This window comes from Hippoglossus stenolepis, chromosome 15 (genome assembly GCF_022539355.2).
Source record: "Hippoglossus stenolepis isolate QCI-W04-F060 chromosome 15, HSTE1.2, whole genome shotgun sequence".
NCBI classification, from domain to species: domain Eukaryota; kingdom Metazoa; phylum Chordata; class Actinopteri; order Pleuronectiformes; family Pleuronectidae; genus Hippoglossus; species Hippoglossus stenolepis.
In genome coordinates this window covers 18,167,566-18,187,547 of record NC_061497.1, presented here as the reverse complement: position 1 = coordinate 18,187,547, position 19,982 = coordinate 18,167,566, and the positions used below count along the sequence as shown (strand labels likewise).

Sequence of the window (19,982 nt, the reverse complement as noted above, 5' to 3'; positions counted from 1 at the left end):
AACTGTAGCTGAATTCAATCTCTTCCCTGTCTAAAACAAGAAGAGAGAACATGATTCAAGGGGCAGAGATACGTCGTTCAGTGCTGCAGGCATTTAACAAAGGAGAGTCCCTGTGCTGCTGCTGATCATTTATCAGCTTTATCTGTTCCTCTACTGTACTTACATTGTACTCCATCTGGAGTCAACACCATCCAGCTCCGTCCCTCTCGGGGTTTTATCTGTGGTGCACACCTCACTGTTGCTCCTTGTTTGTCTTTGCAGGAGACAACATCGGATGGGCTGACTTGTTTGGTCCAACACTACAGAATGCCAGTCCTGTGGACCAGTACTTCCTCAATGAGTGTTGTAAGTGTTTATATCAGTGTGTCTCAATGTGTGTATTTAAATTTATCATTTACAATTTATCCTGTGTGTATGTTCATTTATCCATTTTTACCACTATACTATCTAAACTACCATATCTTGTTACTTTACCGTACTTTCCTACAATATACTATACTTTCCTATACTATGCTTTACTATACTACAGTGTACTGTACTATACTATACTGCACCATACTGTACTATACTACACTACAATGTACTGTTCTATACTATACTACACTATTCTATACTGAGCTGTACAATATTATACTATGCTACACTATACTTTATTATATTCTGCACTATACGGCATGCTACTATACTATACTATACTGTGTGTTACTATACTGCACTGTACTATACCATACTATACTATAATGTACTGCTCTTTACTGTACTAAATGATACTAAGCTATACTTTACTGTACTATAATATACTGTGCAGTACTTTATGCTACACTGTGTTGTACAGTGCTATGCTACACTACGTTACACTATAGGCAAGGCAAATGTATTGATATAGTGCATGTTAATATACAGAGGTTATTCAATGTGCTTTACAGAAATAAAAGAAGCATGAGCCTACAGATCTGAGTCATAAAATGTATTAAAAGTAGTAGGAAACTTTAAAAAGTATTAAAGCACAAGTCAGATATACTAGTCAGACACCAGTGCTTTCCTTTCCCCTCATTAAAAAGCAGCATACTACACTGCACAGACCTCACTGTGATTTGTTACATAAGGTTTTAGGACACAGTTGCTGTGACTCAGAGGCTGTGAGTCAGAGTTCTGCCGTGACTTTAAGAAAATAATTCAGAATAGTAACACGTATCTTTTTATAATGATACCGAAAAACAATTAGTGTTTAATGAGGACTGCTCATGATGAACTTAAATTGGTCCGTTAGCCCCAAAGCTGATCTGGTGAACACGATGTTAATTAATTAAATGTTAGTTATTTTCTGAGAAAAAAATAACAACTTCATGTTCCTAATGTCTGTGTAATAATCTCTGTGTGTGTGTGTGTGTGTGTGTGTGTGTGTGTGTGTGTGTGTGTAGTTCTGCAGGAGTACCCAGAGAGTTGTGACTGCATAAAGACAGATGTGGAGTGTGTGGAGGTCAACCTGAAGGACGTCCCTGCCCTCTCTCCAAATGTTACTTGGCTGTAAGTGTCCTCCAACTGTCATGACTCTGTGTACAAACATGTGTGTTTGTGCCTCTGACCGTCATCACAGTCTTTATTCCCTTCAGGTCATCAGCATTAAGGGACATTGCAGATTCTTCATCAGATTCTGGAAGATATAGAAAGAGGCAGAGCAACAGATCATTTAAAACCTTTATTTTACACATTGAAATGATCCCAACACAAGTCAAGCTGAACTCACCGATATTTAAAAGTATTTTCTAATAGTGAATGATTTATTAACAGCAGGACAATTGGGTTTTGCTGAGCAGAGGAATGATCTGAAAAGAGCAAAGAAAATCGAATTACAATGACTCTTCTTCTTAGCACTTTTCACCGTCCTGCTTTTGACCTTTGTCTGTTACACTGCACTCAAGTCTCAGTGTAATTATTTTTAAGAAATTGTGCCTTTATTTAAAGAGGCATGACGATATAAACAAATACAACAAAAAAACGAGCAATTGCTTTCAAATGATTGAAAGCAGAGTCAGTATCTGCCTTCCTGGTCTCGTTTGTGATATCTGCTGAAGATGCAGCGAACGTCACAAACGCTGCTGGTCACTGTCTCGGCTGCTGCAGCACTCAGCAAGTCTGATTTTTATTTGGGGGGACGACCGGCTGCTGGATCAAACGTCAGAGAACACGTCTCCATGGAAACCCGCCTGTCTCTGAGCCCACTTCGCCAGCAGGGGAATCCTCAGAGACAGAACCCGCACCCAGCAAAAAATATCCTGTTGTTTTTTTGTTAGGCTTTTTGCCAACAATGTCTTTATAGGAATAATTCAACCTTACTGCAAAGTCGGCTGCAACCTGAGATCGTGTTTGAATTCAATAAAGCAGACGTGTTATGTTACAGGCATTAAATAGTGGAGTTTTGCACTTTCGAGACATTCAGACAAGCCCTCCTCCTCCAGTTTTTATGCTATTCACTAAAAACATATCTCATCAATTAGATAAAATTTTCTCTTAAGGTACATTTCCACAAACTATTACATGGAACCGAGGTGATCAACCGTAAAATCAAACTTTGCTATGTTACATTAATCCACTTTAATTTCCCTTCATGGCAAACTCTAGTGATTGAATGTGAAACGTAATCCATATACGTTTTCACAAATACCAAATGTAATTTTGTAGTTTATATCATTTAAACGTAAGTATAGAACATTTTTCCTAAAGTCGAATTTACCAGGATTACATTTCTATAATGTAATTTTCGTTTTGTTCCCTCATGTCTTAGCAAGAAATCAAACAGTAGTATTAAGTAAAATGTCAAACATCAACTCAAACACTCTTTGTGTCACCAGTTTCCACAATATTCATGATTCGGGTTTCACTCCTAAATCTATTTTACTGTCTCCTTTGTTACGTGATGCTTTCTGTTTGCTGTGGTTATATTTATTTTCTCGTTTACTTCTTTTATTTAGTGGGTTTAGCTGGAAGGTAATTTATCAGCTGCTGTTTCTGAAGAGTTAAGTCATTTTAGTTGGAGGCCAAATAGCTTAATTGAATCATCACCTCACACTATTGATCCCTCTGTTACGAAAACCAATAAAGATGTCCCAGATTACCCATTGAGCTTCTAAATGTTGAAGGATTTCCCTAATTAGAGATGCATTACTTACAAAAAACTGGCTTAAAATCAGTTGATGTCTCATTTACTGAATCCAGTCTGATCATATAGTGTGGTGTGGTGAAGCGGTCATTCTTGTTTTGTTCTTTTCCCTCTGTGGTGAGTTATCGGTCCCTCAAAGCTCCCAAGCAGCCAACAACTCCTCCGACTTCGTCTCGTAGTCCACAGCCGACCACAACAAGCTGAAAGAGCCTTTAACAATAACAAGCAAAAAAGACGATCTTTGGGGACTTTTCAGTTTTTTACTTTGTGCCGGGGGAGATTGACTTACTGACTAACCTCTGAAACTATACTTTCCCAGAATGGAAAATAAGTCGTTAGGATCTCACTGTAATTCTCAACACATCCTCGACCTTTGAATGATCGTTTCAGTTTTCCCAAGAGGTATATAAATCGAGTTTTCATTAGCATATTCGTATTAAAAACAGAGCATTTGTCTTGAACTGTGATGCTTGGGAAAGGTCATTTTTCAAATTTGTTCCTGTTTTTCTCCAGGCAGTCACTCAGCCTGATGTTAAGTCGTATAATGCGTTCATGTATTCATCTTCTTAAAAAACAACTTCTATATCTGTTTTCAATCATTGTTCAAGGTCCAGTAACTGCAGGACAGTTCTCTTCTCCATTCTCTGCAGACGCTGCTTATTTAATTATAAAATCAATCACATGGCCTTACTGATGACGGTTTAACCTGGTTTAGATATTTATTCAAGATTATAATATGACACCTAATCCACTACTAGCCCAAAGCACAGTTTGAGATGTTATTGGAAACAAAATGGCCAGTAGAGGAGTTTGCCGTCCTGTTTTTTCCCCCAGTGACTCAGGCTCTCTCATCTCACTGTCTTGCTGAATTAGCACATTCACCCGGGTGTCATGTTTCCATCTCTGCCGATCGGAGCTGGAGCCAATAAAAACCCTCTCTACTATAAATTAATGTGACCTGCGACTGTGATCGGTCAGATGTGTGTTTCTGCGGGACTTTATTGTGTTGTTTTCACACACATCTGGAGTTTTTCAAGAGACAACTTCACAAATTTTGAAATAGAATCTGTGAAGTCACCCTGAGGCTCTCCCTGGAGGAGCTTTGTCAGGTCTGACAGCCACCAAGACACAGGGCTCATCTCAGCTTGAGCTTGGAGAGGACCGGTTTTAACAGGAAAGCCTGAGAGGGTTTCTTCTGCTCTCACCAGGGACTAAGAGTCAGGATACCTCTGCCCGAGCTGCATCGATTTTCCCACGCCTGTTTTTAGATGTATGTCGAACAAGTCCTTAAACTTTAAGTGTTCCTTCAAGTAGGTCAAATGGACGATAACGATGAAGTGACTTTATTATTGTAAATTACCAATAGTAAATCAAAGGTGCTGCTTGTTTTCATTTCAGCTCCACTTATCTTACACTTGTCTGGGTCATAGCTCTTGATATTGCAGAAGCTTTCTAAATAATAGCCAACATAAAAATCTGCATTAGTAACCAACAAGTTCAGTCCTTTTTTCTAAACCTTCTAACTTTAATAAATAGAAAACACACAGATTGTTAATTTCTTGTGAATGTGATATTAGAGGAATTTCCTTAGGGAATGTCTTCAACAAACATTCACTCTGACTCTAGGACGAACTGTTAGACTTTGATTATCAAAGGTTTACGCCATTGTGACCCCACGTCGATCCCACACACATGAACATGACATATCAGGAGCGCCTGGTGGGTATTTAATTACATCTGGAACAGATGTCCATTCAGACTCAAGGATGGGTGGTAATTCTGTAGTTAATGATACGTGACCTTTTTAATGGATTTTGGTAACGGCCATTGCATCATTTGCTTGCTCTCAGTCTGACCTTCCTCAGCAGAGTCTGTTAGAATATCCTTTTTTGTGGAAACACATGAGATACCTCCCTGCCTGGGACTTAATGTCTCCTAATTATCTATTCTTGTCAACTAAGTATTCAGTATTCAGCTCGGTTTTTCAGTCTCTTATCGAACTCGGTGGAAACCTCCTGCTCAGACACCGTGTGGAAATAACGTTTACCATTTGTGAATAATTAATTTGTTGCCCTGTTGACCTGCTGTCAGAAAAGAGGAACTAATATAATCAGTTAAAATGAAAACTTTGAGATGAAGACAAACTAAAAGCAAGTCCCACCTCAGCTCTTCAGAGATTTAAATCATTCACACTGCATTACTGATTGTCTGTTTCTCTCCCATTCAAATTTTTTTTTCTCATTTCCATTTGCTGTGAAAAAGAAAATCTTGTTCTCTTGCATCTTAAATTGTTTGAAGAAAAGTCCCACTCTGCTGGTTTTGTTTCTGTCTTCTATTCTGCTTTAGATTTTATCTTTTGTGAATCCCTTTGTAATGAGACATTTGAGAAAGTGCTGGGTAGATCACATTGAAAATGGGTTTCATGTGACCCTGGTCTGTAGTTAAGTCCTTGTTCAGTTACAGTCTTGTAATTATCTGGCTGTGGGGAGGGTGCCGATACATTTATATCTGAGTAGAGAGGAACATTGTTAGACAGAAAGAACATCACTGCTGTCTCTGTTGTCCTTGGTGCCTATTTCCTCAGGATTTGTTGCTCACTTTATCTCCACTCTGCACAGATTTTTACCACCAATGTGTTTTGTTGTCCATCCGTTATAGGTGTTGGTGTGGGGGTATCTGTATAATGCATTTTTTTTTGTTATTTTTTCTTTGTTTTGGTTAAATAGCGTGTATCAGCTCTTTTTCTCTGAGAATTCCATAGAGGAAAGTCTTCAAATTTGGTACAAATGTTCAGTTTGACACAACGATGGACTGATTTGATTTTAGTGGTCAAAGCTCAAGATCGCTGTGACCTCACAAAACATGTATTTTGCCTTTTTTTAATGCAAAATCTCAGGAACACCTCCAAGGAATCATTTAAAATTTGGTACAAATGTTCAGCTGGACTCACAGATGAACTGATTAGACTTTGGTGGTCAAAGGTCAAAGTCATTATGACCTTGCAAAACGTGTTGGTCTTGTGAAAGCAACATCTCTGGAACACCTTGAGAGAATTTCTTAAACTTACGTACAAATGTTCACTTGGACCAAAAGAAGAACGGATTTGATTTTGGTGGTTAAAGGTCAAAGGTCAAGGTCAGAGTGACCTCATAAATCATGCCTTTTGCCTCTTGGTATCTGAAGTCTTCTTTTAGGGAATTTCGTCAAATTTTGACGTCGTCAGTCGTCACTTGGACTCAAGATCTAACTGAACAGATATCAGTTGTCTAAGGTCAAAGGTCATGGCGACCACATATGAGGGCAGGGTCACACATATCCGAATGTAGCAGTGGTGAACATTTGCATCCCGTATACTTCCAATCAAATAAAACATTTGCTTCCTGTGGTGAGGCATAATTTGTCTTTTAAGCGCAGTTCAAATTCTGACCTGCGATATTCGATTCACATTCAGGTATGTGTGACTGGGCTCTAAGTACTGGAAAGAAAATGTATGTAGACTAAACTGCACTAGTTGGCTGAGACTTGCAACTACGAGGTGGTAATTCTAGTTTGGCTTGATGTGGTGTTACCTCTCTTTAAGAAGGGGTGTGTGTGTGTGTGTGTGTGTGTGTGTGTGTGTGTGTGTGTGTGTGTGTGTGTGTGTGTGTGTGTGTGTGTGTGTGTGTGTGTGTGTGTGTGTGTGTGTGTGTGTGTGTGTGTGTGTGTGTGTGTGTGTGTGTGTGTGAAGCTAGTGTGTGTATATGTTTTTGCAATGCTGGTATTATGTTCATGTCCTTTTAGTGAACTCTCCAGATTCCAGTACTTTCCTGGACTTTTACTTCGCCGACTCTGACAGCTGATGGTTCTTTTACTGCAGAGATTTGGCAGCAAGAGCTTTTTAAAAGCTATTTCCAAATACAGCAGCAGGAGCTAAGAGTGCTGCTGTTTTAGTCTTTGCCCGTAATGCCTCAGACCTTGAGTCTTCTCTTCTTAACCATCTGTTTCTGAATGTAACTGCACTCCAGATGTCTGTTTATGCAAAATGTGTATTGTGTTTTTCCGTAAAAAGTAAGTTTTTCCGGGTTGTGTTTCAGGTCGCTGAGGAGCAATGACATCCGAGTTTTGTCGGATTTTGTTTTCTCTGAATACTCGGCTCTACAAAGACTGTGAGTATTATTCTGCTTGTGCTTCTTTCCTCATCCTCACAATGTTTTACAACTACGATATTTTCGTTTTTTATTGAAATGTACTGTCTCATTATACTCTGTACTGTGAGAGAGCAGTTGTTTATACTCGTGGTTTATTGATTATTACTGTGTGTCTACTTTCAGTGTGTGTTTGTCTGTGGCCTGTTCCTCATAATTCCTTCATACTTTTTGAGGCATATACAGAAAGTGAGAGAGACAACAAATAGTAGATAAGAAAAACATTAATGACGAGAACAATTTGTCTACTAATAAAATAGAGACAGGTACATACAAAATATAGATGAAAATGTATGTGTTCCACCAACACACTTTTTTCAGACTAAACTCACAGGATATGACTTTACAAAAAATATTTGAATTAGGTTTCTCACAATGAAATTCTGTTCAAATTAAAATACTGATCCTCGAGGGGACTACTTGAAGCCAGTGAAACTCCAAACCAAAGTTCACATGTAAAACTAATCTAGAAATACAATTATGACAGAAATAGCTGAAATAAAGAAAAGACAATATACTGCATGAATTAAAAGTGTTTAGCGGTTTGTGGTGCTGATATAGAACTAAACTAAACTGCGCTGCTTTATTTAGAAAATAATAATGAGCGAAACAAAAGTGCTGGCTGTTAATTACATTTTTTTTAAAAGCACAATAATGTCACATTTTTATGTGTGGGGATATACATTTTGCCTGTAAAGCACAGGGCACCCCGCTGATGATCTGATTAGATGTTGGAGCCCCTTTCTGCATAAATGTGGATGTTAATGAGAGAACAGTGCTTTCTCACTGTTCTAACTGCTGTAACCAGACACCCATCGTTTTTATCTGGCAGGTCTATCTGCAGAATCTATAAAATAACAGTTGCTAATTGATACACATTCAAAAACACATTTGCTGTCTTCAAAGTTCATGGAAAGTTTCCCATTTCTAAACTTTAAACACAGATTAAAGGTCAGTAAGTGCTCGCTTGTTATTGTTGTGTTTTTAAGTGTCATCATTTGCATCCGGGCATCTCATTGTTCCCTGCTGACGACTGTCCGGTGCCTGTTGTTGTGGAGGGAATATGCTGATTAGTGTATTATCCTGTCATTGTCATCTAAAAATGGAACGATTGTGCACCGGATGATAATTATGGTATTACCCTAACAGCATGGTATTAATCACTTTGACATTATGTTCGAGTCAAGAGCGCGTGTGTGTGTGTGTGTGTGTGTGTGTGTGTGTGTGTGTGTGTGTGTGTGTGTGTGTGTGTGTGTGTGTGTGTGTGTGTGTGTGTGTGTGTGTGTGTGTGTGTGTGTGTGTGTGTGTGTGTGTGTGTGTGTGTGTGTGTGTGTGTGTGGATTATGTTTATATTCATGAGTTTCAGGAGAGAACAACCGAATAATTTCCCCCAATTACGATTACATAATTTTTCTTCTTTTCTCAGGTTTCTGCAAAACAACAGCCTCCAGTTCATTTCCCCACACGCCTTCAGCGGCCTGCACAATTTAAAGCGTCTGTAAGTTTCCTACTCACTTCATCAATGATACTGATCTCTCCTCACCCGACTACATGGATATTATGTTCCCTCAACACACTTTTCGCTTTCCTTCACTTGAATCTCCGATGTATTTATCTCTTGGGTGTCGAATTAAGATGAATGAATTATAAACGTTTATTGTATCAATTAATCCAGCACGTTTTCTACAGCATATGGATTCTGACTAGTTTTATTCAAGAGAGCAGTTTCTGGTAATTATAATGTGATCTGAAAAGTGACAATGTTTGCAAATGCTTTCCACTGTTAATGTTCCGACTGTGACGATATGTATTTTAAATAGCACATGCCGTGAAGGACAAAAGTGAAAGGGATGAGATCAATAAGCCTTTACAGACTTTAAAGGGGACATAGCATGCCCATTTTACCACAAGTTGATATGGTTCCTTGGGGTCTTAATGAAATGTCTGTAACATACTTTGGTCAAAATACCACAAGGATCATTTAAAACAGCACCCTTTTTACCCTTTTTCCGCGTCCGGTGTAAACCCGGCGTAACGAGTGTGGGGGGTGGGCCAAGGCCATGTAGGGAGACTTCCAGTGTATTGTTACGACACAATACACAGGAAGCTCATTCCAGTCACTCAAGCGTGACGTTTCTGACTTAGAGGAACCATAACAAAACGCGCGAGTGGTTTTTTTCCAGAGTTTTTGGGTGGGTAGACATGCCAGATACCCAAATTAACGTGTAGAAGCACTAACAAAGTGGAATTTTCATGATATGTCCCCTTTAAAGGAACTGCAGTTTATCCTGACAATAACTACAACGCTGTTGGGTCCATTTTACAGGTTACAACCAGAGGGAGCAACTCTGAGGTGTACTTGTCTGTAACTGTGTACCAAGACTGCAACAAACCCTTTTTTTTCATTATAGACTGATTTCCTTGTTATTGTTTTAGACGATTAATCGTCAAAAAGTCCACCTCAGAACTTCTCCCAGTCTAAGAGGACGTTTCAGTATGTGTCAAATGAAAACTACAAGTGAAATCCTTCCTTTTGAGAAGCAGAAACTATGCATTTTTAGCTTTTGTTTTCACTTTGATTGCTCAACTTATTGCTCTAATTTCTAATTAATAATAAAACTAGCTGCAATCATGAGCTAATTGATTAATGCAACTATTTATTTCTGCTCTTCTGAATTTAGTATATTACTTAACAACATAATGAATGTTGGTATGTTTTTCTCCATTGTATCGATCAGGTTTCTCAGCGAGAACTTGATATCCTCTCTCAGTCCTGGTGTGTTCAAGGACCTCCACCGGTTAGAGTGGCTGTGAGTAACACACACACACACACACACGCACACACACACACACACACACACACACACACACACACACACACACACTCTGTTATGTGTCGGTGTTTTTTTCTACAGTTCGATCTCATGCATTCATTTGTGTATAAGGAGTCTTAAATATGTACAGCTGATTGGATTAAGTCCTATTTTCTCCACAAAATCTATTGAGATCAAGAGCTTAAGGGAAGTGGATTGTTTATCATTGTTTACAATTTATCAGGAGGAATAAACCTTCAACCGGCCTCCTTGACTCCTCTGGGAAAACTCAAATATGCCAACAAGCTGCCAAACAGTGAAGCAAATGGTACAATATATAACTGAGAAATGTCTGCATGGTATTCCAAAGATCTAGTGACGATAGCTTACACTGTTAGCCTCTAGCCTCAGGTCATTAGCTTACACTGTTAGCCTCTAGCCTCAGGTCATTAGCTTACACTTTTAGCCTCTAGCCTCTGGCCTCAGATAATTAGCTTACACTGTTAGCCTCTAGCCTCAGGTCATTAGCTTACACTGTTAACCTCTAGCTTCAGGTCATTAGCTTACACTGCTAGCTTCTAGCCTCAGGTCGTTAGCTTACACTTTTAGCCTCTAGCCTCAGGTCATTAGCTTACACTGTTAGCCTCTAGCCTCAGGTCATTAGCTTGCACTGGAAGCAGGAAACTGTTAGCGTCCGGCAGTTATCTTGGACTAGATGCAGGAAACTGTTAGCCGCTAGCCCCTTAGTCAGGCATATTCTAGACTTCTATCAAACAAAAATAAACTTTGATAACATCAAAATACATGAATAAAAGTTTGACTTTGCTTCGTAACTTAATTTAATATATTTCCTTTTGTTTCATGTGTGCCAGGATCTTGGATCATAACCCACTAACAAGTTTGTCCCAGGACACGTTCATCGGGCTCCAGTCTCTTGTGTATCTGTGAGTTTTATAATTTCTTCCTTGTTAATAATCTGTTTTGCAAAATTCCACGCCTTGTTTCATGCTCGGTCATGTCTCTGTATTCTGATGGGGATCATTATGGGAGTTTTATTTATTTCCCAAGCCAGTTAATCAAAAGTAAAATGTATTTATAGAGCACATTAAAAACTGTGAAGTGTTGACCTGAATGCTCTACAGAGAAATGTGAATTACAATTAAAATAATTTTAATTGAATAGATAAATTACAGACAGTGAGTCTTAAGCTGTGCCTGATTTACATTATATTGCACTTTAGTAGCTCTTATTGCCATTTTGTCCTCTCAGATATTTACTACAAAGTTCAGTCTCCATCCTTTCAAGCCACGTCACGTTTCTCTTCCTTTCTCTGTACTTGTCAAGTAATGGTTTATCTCTAGCCGTCCTCTGACTGACTTGGTACGACAGTAAGATATTGTTCTGCCAGGCTTTGTTTATGTCCGTCCTTTTTCTTTCCACTTGACTCATTCTCTTGGCTGTTTTCTTTGCTCACTTAGGTCCGCAGCAGGTTCCATTTCAATACACGTCCTCTCAATGTTTATGCGTGAATAAAAGATAAGAGACATGTTAATGTGCCCCCACTCTCTCTGCCTGTTTGGCAGGAGTGACTGTATAGAATTATGTTGTATGTACTAAGACTTTTTAGCTTTACCTATGTCCTTTCTGCTAACATGGAGGAGGAGAGGTCTATGACCTACATTGCAGCCAGCCACCAATCCAGATTTTATGGAGCCTTATGTCATCCATTATAGACTATGTTTAAGATACTTAACCAGTACCAGAAACTTTCTTACTATGTTAATTTATTTCCCAGCAGTTGTTTCTCTCAATTTTTTTTTTTAAACAGGCCACATATCTTGTTATATCTCTTGGTATAAAAGCTGGAAGTACTTTGCTCTGTAACTGAATCTCCTGCTGTAAACGTTTAATCTCTGTTTTTGTGATGTTGAAATGTTCCCCTCTCTTGTCAGATCCATGGTGGACGCCTCACTGCAGCAGCTTCCTCACCCCAGCTTCTGCGAACACATGCCTGCCCTGGACTGGCTGTGAGTCTGCTCTGACAGTGTACTTGTGTGTGTGCAGGTGTGTGATTCAGTGACTGTCTACAGAATTTACCAGACAGGTGTGTGTGTGTGTGTGTGTGTGTGCGTGCGTGCGTGCGTGCGTGCGTGCGTGCGTGCGTGCATGCGTGCGTGCGTGCGCGCGCGCGCGCGGGTTTGTGCTTTTGTGCGTACATAAAAACGAATGAGGTCTGGTAGATAGAGGTGACGAGGGGTTGCATAGTTTCTGATATGAGGCTGAGACGAGTGGTCCTCCAGACTACATGTGAGCTGAAGATCTCCTCAGCACATGTCACCGCGGTCGGTCAACTCCATCGGCTATTTTGGGGTCTGAGTGTAGCTTGAAGCGCACCAGCCAGATGAGTGTGAAAGTGTAATGGCCTCATGCTATCTGTAGCTTTTATGTCTTTGTGTTAGCAACGTGCTGCCAATCAGCCCTCGTACCGACTTATTTAAATTCCAAAGCAAACAATGGCTGTCACTCTTTCCCCGTCCCACACTGTAATTTTATTCTCTTTTCATTACCCTTAAACAAAAACTCCAGACAAATGACGTACAGTATTTTAACACCTCCGCCAAGATGGTTATTTTTTCACCCCTGTACTTTTGCTTTTTTGATTAGTTGCTCAGCAGGATTACACAAAAAAACGGCAGAACAGATTTCCGAGAAACTTGGCAGAAGGATTGGACATGGGCCAAGAAAAAACCCACATGCATTTTAGGCATGGATCCTGACAAAGGGACAGACCCTGGAACTTTCTTTGACATTGCAAAATAGAGCATTTTCATATTCATATTTAGGGGAATGTTATCAATGAGTGGGTGTAATTTTATGTAGATGCAAATAATAATCCAGTTCTAGTAACATGTGGTTTCACAAGGGGACTGTTGGGCCTTGGAGGAGATCGTCTACTCAGAGTTGTAGTTCCTACCTTTGTGCTGATTTGGAAGAAAAATATTAGAAGAAAAAGTAAATTTTGACAAAATCCAATAAACTCAAACAGCACAACAGATGAACAGCCGGTGTTTTTGGACTTATCTCAGTTTTCAATTTATATTCTTGTTTTTAGGGATCTTGAGGGAAACCACATTCAAACTCTCAACTTCTCCATCCTGAAGAGCTGCAGCAAGCTTGAGGTTCTGTAAGTATCTTGACTTTAAAACATTTAAAAAAGCACAGTTTTTTTAATGCAGCATTTGAAATGAGTCTCTTGTCTGTCAGCTGGGATGAATGAGTTGGTTTCCAGCATGTAGCGACGTTGGACCTCCACACGACATCGGTCAGTTATTGGGCGGTTGTGTTTCCACTGTTATTCATATATACCATATTGTCTTTACCTTCCTCATGTGTTTTATGTCAATTTCCCATTTACATTAAGTTTAGTTTAGTTCAAGACAGTCCAGTTGAACCTGAAAGTAAATTAAAAAATGTTCATAAAATGTTTCACTCTTGCTGTCTCCCACACACAGACAGACACACACACACACAAACACACACACACACACAAACACGCAACCACACAGACTCATTTGTATACTTTTATTTATTGTATTAGGGAACATAAATAACAACAAATGCGCTGCAGTATGTCCTGGTTCATCATCATGAACGACCTCAGAACTCAGCCACCAATTAATCATAATGTAATAACATTCATTCAGCACTTTTCAAAACAAGGGTAAAAAGTTTGCCTTGCAAGGACAGAGGTAAAATTAATTAAAGTCATAACTGGGTCTTCAGAAAGTTGTTTTTATCTCATCTATTCAGCATTTATGGATGGCACTTAAACCTTTCATAAATAATTTATAGCAGTATAATTATAGTTTATAAAACCTATAGAACAAGTGTAGCAACAAGAAAACACACTTACAGTCCACAAGTAAAAAGAATACACACAAAAATATATAAGTTAACGTTTTTTTGGGGGCTGATGCTGATATTTGGCTGCTGTTTATTCTATACAAAATTTAAGTTTTCATACCAGCAAACAAATTTTTATCCCGATATGTTTGTGAAAGGCTAAGAACATTAATATATCTCACCTTAAAATTCTTCTGTGATAAGCTTAGCGAACCAAACAGCAGGTCCTGTCAGCAGCAGGGTCCCTTCATGCAGAGCTCAAGCAGTGATGAAGCTCAAAGGAAGTTAAGCTGCGATGTACTTGTAGATATTAGCACCATCACATTCAAAGGTAGAGGACAGTTGCAGTTGAAATAGTTTGACCAAAAGTCCAGATTAAAGTGTTTTTTTTAGAAATCAAAGTTTGTTCCAAGGAAATGCATGAGTGACTTTATTTTTCAAGCACTGGTGATAGACAGATCTTTTAAAGGTTTGCTGTCACATCATTAAAGTCCGACCTACTGCCAAAACAGTAACAGGATCGCCTGTACTTTTCACGCTGTGCCATCCATTTGTTAGGTTTTTTCATGGCTTTCAAGATGTACAATCTGTGGCTCCTCCAATCCGCATGTGGACTATGCTGACAGTGTGTGAATGATGTGTGATACGTAAGCTCTGTATATAGAAGTGCTGTATAAATCTGTGTGTTAATGGGTGAATGTGATGGTGTAAAGCACATTGAGAAGTGAGACTAGAAAAGTGCTGTATAAACCCTTTAACCACTTGGTGTGTGTTTGTACTCCGGACATTTCTGATCGTCCATGTTAAAACTTGACAAGATAATTGTGATCATAAAGAAATAGACAGAGAGCGAAATGAAAAGTGGGACCTCACCTCTGAGATAGAGAAGTTAAGAGAAAAGTTTGTGCGGCGTGTGTGTAAATGGGATTATGACAGAAAGGGCGACAGTTTGACCCTGAGGGATGAAGTGAAGGAACAAAGTTTGGATTTCCTTCATTCAAACTGTTCAAATATGCTGTAAAAAGACTGTTGCTGCCATATGCTCCAGTGTTACTCTGTAGTTCGAGGCAGCAATTAAGTGTGAATATATGAATATGTGTGGGCATGAGAACGCCAAAAATATTTTCTATGCAACGCAGGAACTCCTTCATTTCTTCAGGCAGAGCTTTTGAGTCGGCAGTGGATGAGTGTTGATGGACTGAGCATTCTGCAAATGGGTAGCCATATGTTCAGATGGCGCCACAAATAGTGTCCAGTCCCTGCAGGGATCCACCACACTTTGTAACATGTTTTCTGACAGCAGCTCCTTCCTGTGCAGATTACTGATGGAAAACCGGATAAGAAGAGTTCCTGAAAACACCTTCCAGTCCCTGTGGAAACTGGCTGAGCTGTGAGTGATGCACACGTTGTACAAGTCTCTTTCTGTTCTGTTCCCACGATCAATTTGGAATTGATTAATAAGAAGCCATCTAATCGATCACTGAGTTTCTGTGAAAATCGAAAGGTCTCTAAAAGCTCCAGTGGTGTCAGCGTCTCTCATTGCTGAGTGAGAACAGAGTTGTAGAATCTTTTTCAGCTCAATACATTTCATTTAAAAGAACCAATCATGAAAATATGATATGTTATTTTCAGCTTTTTATATATAAAACAGACTGATCAAACTATGGGAACTACTGTTCATCGTTATCTTTCGTGGTTAATGTGAAACCACATTTTCATGGTTCTCAGGAAAGAAAAGGGCCCAAGAACATGACTCTGTAAAAGTAAAGAGTCTTTACTTAGATCAGAAAAACAAAGTAACATGATCAGGATCAAAAGAGACAGGAAAGGAACAGAGCCCCGAAGAACAAAGGCACATGGCACAGGGAGCGAGTGGAAACGGATCTGACAGAGAACGAGTGGAAACGGATGAGAGTTAATGAAAGAATGGGACCAGATGAGAGGGTGAATGGAGGAGGAGGTCAGCTGGGTGGGAGTGGCAGGGTCTGAAATGAGCAGATTTCCACACACAACTGACGGACAGAACTCGACACCATGACACCACATCATATCTGGATTAGTGAATAATGCAAATTATATTCTAGCATTTTATTAAGTTAAAATTGGTTATGTTGATCTATGGATGGATCCAACATTAACCACATAGCAACAAGAAGCAGGCTTTGTTATAACTAAAATGTATATTGCTATAGTGTGGATACTCTGCCCGGGCCAGGTTCGAACAATAATTAGGATTTATTATTTATCATTTCAACATTTTTGAAATGATAAAAACTCTGGGCAGGTTCAATTACATTGGCTGGGCCATTGATTTGATTTTTCACACTGCACGTGCCTGTTATCAGGGAAATCACACAAAAAACGGTCAAGCTCGGTTATTTTTCTCTCAGGCTCAGACAGAAAATTGCCACCTGAGCTGCACTCTAATTCAGACTGAAATAATGAAATATAATTAAAAAAATCTGTCGCGAACATAATCAGTAGCCATACAAGAAGAAACTATACAAAACCTGGGTTTAAGTGGAGGAAATGGACCAGGCAGGAGCATTTCAAGGGATTTTATCATATCAATCAATTTGTTATGGATAGATCTTCGCAAAGCAAATAAAACTGTTTTGATGATTTCTTTTGTGTTTTGATGACGTGTGTTGTTTTCTGTTCCTCTTAGTATTTAGTATTTTTCATATTCCTGTTTGGTAGAAAAATAATAAACTATACCTTTGACTGAATCTGTGTGTTGTTCATTTTGCTTTTGTCCCTTTTCTTTTGTCTGTTCTATCGTGTTTAGGAATCTGTCCAGCAACAGGATAAAGGAGCTGCCAAAGAACACCTTTAAAAGCCTTTCCAAGTCCCTCCTAAAACTGTGAGTAACTGATAGTCTGGGAGAGGTGTGCTTCATTATCTGAGGATTATAACAGGAAGGAATTAGGCCTAAATGGATTATAAAACACTTTTTTGATGTCCACGGTGTCACCATAACTTTATCTTTCTGGTGACGCCTCCCATTGGAAAGGAATTCAGAACATTAAAGGGATTATTATGCTGAACAAAACTCTTTAGCGATGGCCTTGTTGACAGAAATGTGATTGCGGTGGTTTTTAAAGCAACATTTGAAAAGCCATAGAGTGTTGGCTCACCGTCTCAATTTACACTGGAATTAAATAGTGAGCAATTCTAGGGTCAAAGTCAGGCCTTTATACTGAGTGTTTTACATTCTCCATAAATTCTGCCAAAGTACAAATTCAGCAAGTGAAAGTGGTGAAAACTAAGTGTATTTACTCTGGGGTTGATAGTTCTCGCACTTTATTTTCATTTCATGGTAAATGGTCTGTATTTATTTAGAGCTTTTCTAGTATTGATGACCACTCAAAGCACTTTACAGTTGGGGGTTCAGTATTTTGCCCAAGGACACTTCGGCTTTCAGATGGGGATGACATTATACTTCCTACTCCATATTCTAGTACACACAGAGGAATACATCACTTTCATTTATCTGACAATTAAACATTGTTATTCCCATTATTCTGTTTAATGCATATACCCTATGCCACGTACTTTCTTTAATGGACCGATTTAATTTTCAATGCACTTGTAATGTATTTTTACTCTGTGGTATTGCCACTTTTGATTGAGTAACCAATCTATATATCTCTTCTTCCCTTACCGATGTAAGGGATAAGTGGCCATCGTGGTAATTCTCAAAAAAGAAGCAGATGTTCTCTACATGATGAAAACTGTGCAAAAATGATTTAAAAAACATATTTGGGATAACAAGGTAGAAGAAGTGGTCTGTGATAAACATTTCAATCTCCTGTAAATGTTTTATTTCAATAAGTCACTTATTGAAATGTGTCTGCAAATATCAACATTCATGTACTGTTACTTCACAGCTGGGGACCAGGACCAACAATGCTGCCACGCAGAGTACCGCCCCATAAATGATTCTATTATAATGTTAATGAGCTCCAACCATTCCATTAGTGGTGGGCGGGAATGATTAGAAAGCAAATTACTTAACTTTCTGAAATCACTTCCAATCCGAGTTTGAACCAACTTGACAGAGATAGTTTTTAATGTGTGGTAGCTCAGATTTGTCACGTGGCTGAAGACCAATAGGTTAATTAAAGTTGCAGTTCCTGGTTGAATGGTTAACAACTGTGCCGCTGTCTGTTTCAACCGACTCTACAGTTTCACGGTTGTGACGTATCACATCAATCTGGGCAGCTCTTCACAGGACAATCAAAATATTAATGACTTCAACTGAACACTTTGTACAGAATTTTTAGAACGACATACTGGATTACTCTAATGTGGAAAGCTTACTCATTCCTTACCCCAGTTTTCCAACACTTGAGACAGGGAGCCATATGTTAATGAATATTTTTTCTCGCCTTCTCTCATTTCATGAATTCAGCAGCTTTACCACATTCTTCCAATCATTTGAAATGTAATACAGCCTGGCAATGTTAAAATCCCCACACTCAGCACAGTAGAATCCACATCAGCATGTCACACACACACACACACACACACACACACACACACACACACACACACACACACACACACACACACACACACACACACACACACACACACACACACAAGCACACAGATAGGGTAACACTGGTGAAAAGAGATATATTACCAGTCGCTTGAATGTTCCATGAATTCACTGACCTTCGAGTCTACGGGAGCAATATTTTCCATGACCCAGATTGAACTGGAAAACTACCAGGAAAATCATCAGTATCAGTCTGCAGCGTCAATTTCATATTGTATTGTTATCTCCGCCAAGGAGGTTATTTTTCCTGTCAGTTTGTTGAACAGATTTCCCAGAAATTTGGTTGAAGCGGACATGGGTCAAAAAAGAACCCATTAAATTACGGCATGGAACTGGACCAAAGATCCAGGATCTTTTTCACTTTCCTTTTCATTGCAAAATTGGATTTTTTGTATTAATGCATGGAACTTGATGAAAGAACAGACATATTTATTGGACTGATATCTATCTGGTGTGGCTTGATTGAATTTAAGGGGACTGTTTGGCCTTGGTGCTGGTATGTGCTCTACTGAGTGCTATTGTAGTTTATATATGCTTTTAAGAGCCAAGCACATCACTTTTAAACAGTGAACTGTCAGTGTGTTGCCCTGAATCAGTTTCTCTCATTTGCCAGAAGTGCCAAGCTCTTAAAGTGAGTTGAGACAGTTGTTTGTTTTATATTGGGACAATAACTCAACGTCTGTTTGATTCTGGCGCAATGTAACCTCAAAAGGCTGTTTATTAGAGTGAAACAACAGTCTGAGCAAAATCCTGTGTAACAACCCTGGGTTGATCTACTACCACCCAGAACGTGAGCCACATGATAATGAAGTATAGAAAAACATGTTGTCTCACAGACACAATGTTCTCACTTGAAAATAAGACGGATGTGAATTGATTTAGGAATGTGACAAAGAAATATAAAATCTTTAAAAATATCCGATTGCTGAGATCGATTCTGAAATGTCTTCTTTTTTTTTTTGAGAATAGACAAAATAATGCAGGGGGTATTATACTGTGATTAGGAAAAGGAATGAGTCAAGAGGTAAAGGGACAAGTCAAGATGATAAATTGATAGAGTCGAGTGCCACAATATACAGGCTAGAAAAAATACTTAATTTTATCTTTATTTTATCAAGTGGATCGACAATTTTTGTATCTTTGTGGCTCCTTGGTGCAGTGACTTTGAAAGTGTTTTCAGTTTCATCATCTGAAATTTACCATATTACTGAAATAATTAACATTTAAAAAATGGGGTAAAAAGAAACCAGGAAGCAAAGCCCAAACAGCCACACACAACAAACAACACATGAGAGTGAAGGGGAGATATGGCAGGAAACACAACAGGGCATCAGGGAGTAACAAAACCAAAAATAATC

General features: G+C 38.9%; 1 protein-coding gene across 2 annotated transcripts in view; it reads left to right on the top strand.

Annotated features, from left to right (window-relative positions):
• rxfp2a (relaxin family peptide receptor 2a) overlaps window positions 1–19,982 on the top strand; it is a 42,471-nt gene that overhangs the window by 11,537 nt on the left and 10,952 nt on the right. For both annotated transcript variants that reach the window (XM_035178321.2, XM_035178320.2), the window contains exons 3-12: window positions 262–345; window positions 1,422–1,527; window positions 7,234–7,305; window positions 8,771–8,842; window positions 10,083–10,154; window positions 11,030–11,101; window positions 12,110–12,184; window positions 13,270–13,341; window positions 15,379–15,450; window positions 16,849–16,923. In XM_035178321.2, coding sequence (XP_035034212.1) covers window positions 262–345; window positions 1,422–1,527; window positions 7,234–7,305; window positions 8,771–8,842; window positions 10,083–10,154; window positions 11,030–11,101; window positions 12,110–12,184; window positions 13,270–13,341; window positions 15,379–15,450; window positions 16,849–16,923 — 772 coding nt within the window. The remainder of the gene's footprint in view (window positions 1–261; window positions 346–1,421; window positions 1,528–7,233; window positions 7,306–8,770; window positions 8,843–10,082; window positions 10,155–11,029; window positions 11,102–12,109; window positions 12,185–13,269; window positions 13,342–15,378; window positions 15,451–16,848; window positions 16,924–19,982) is intronic.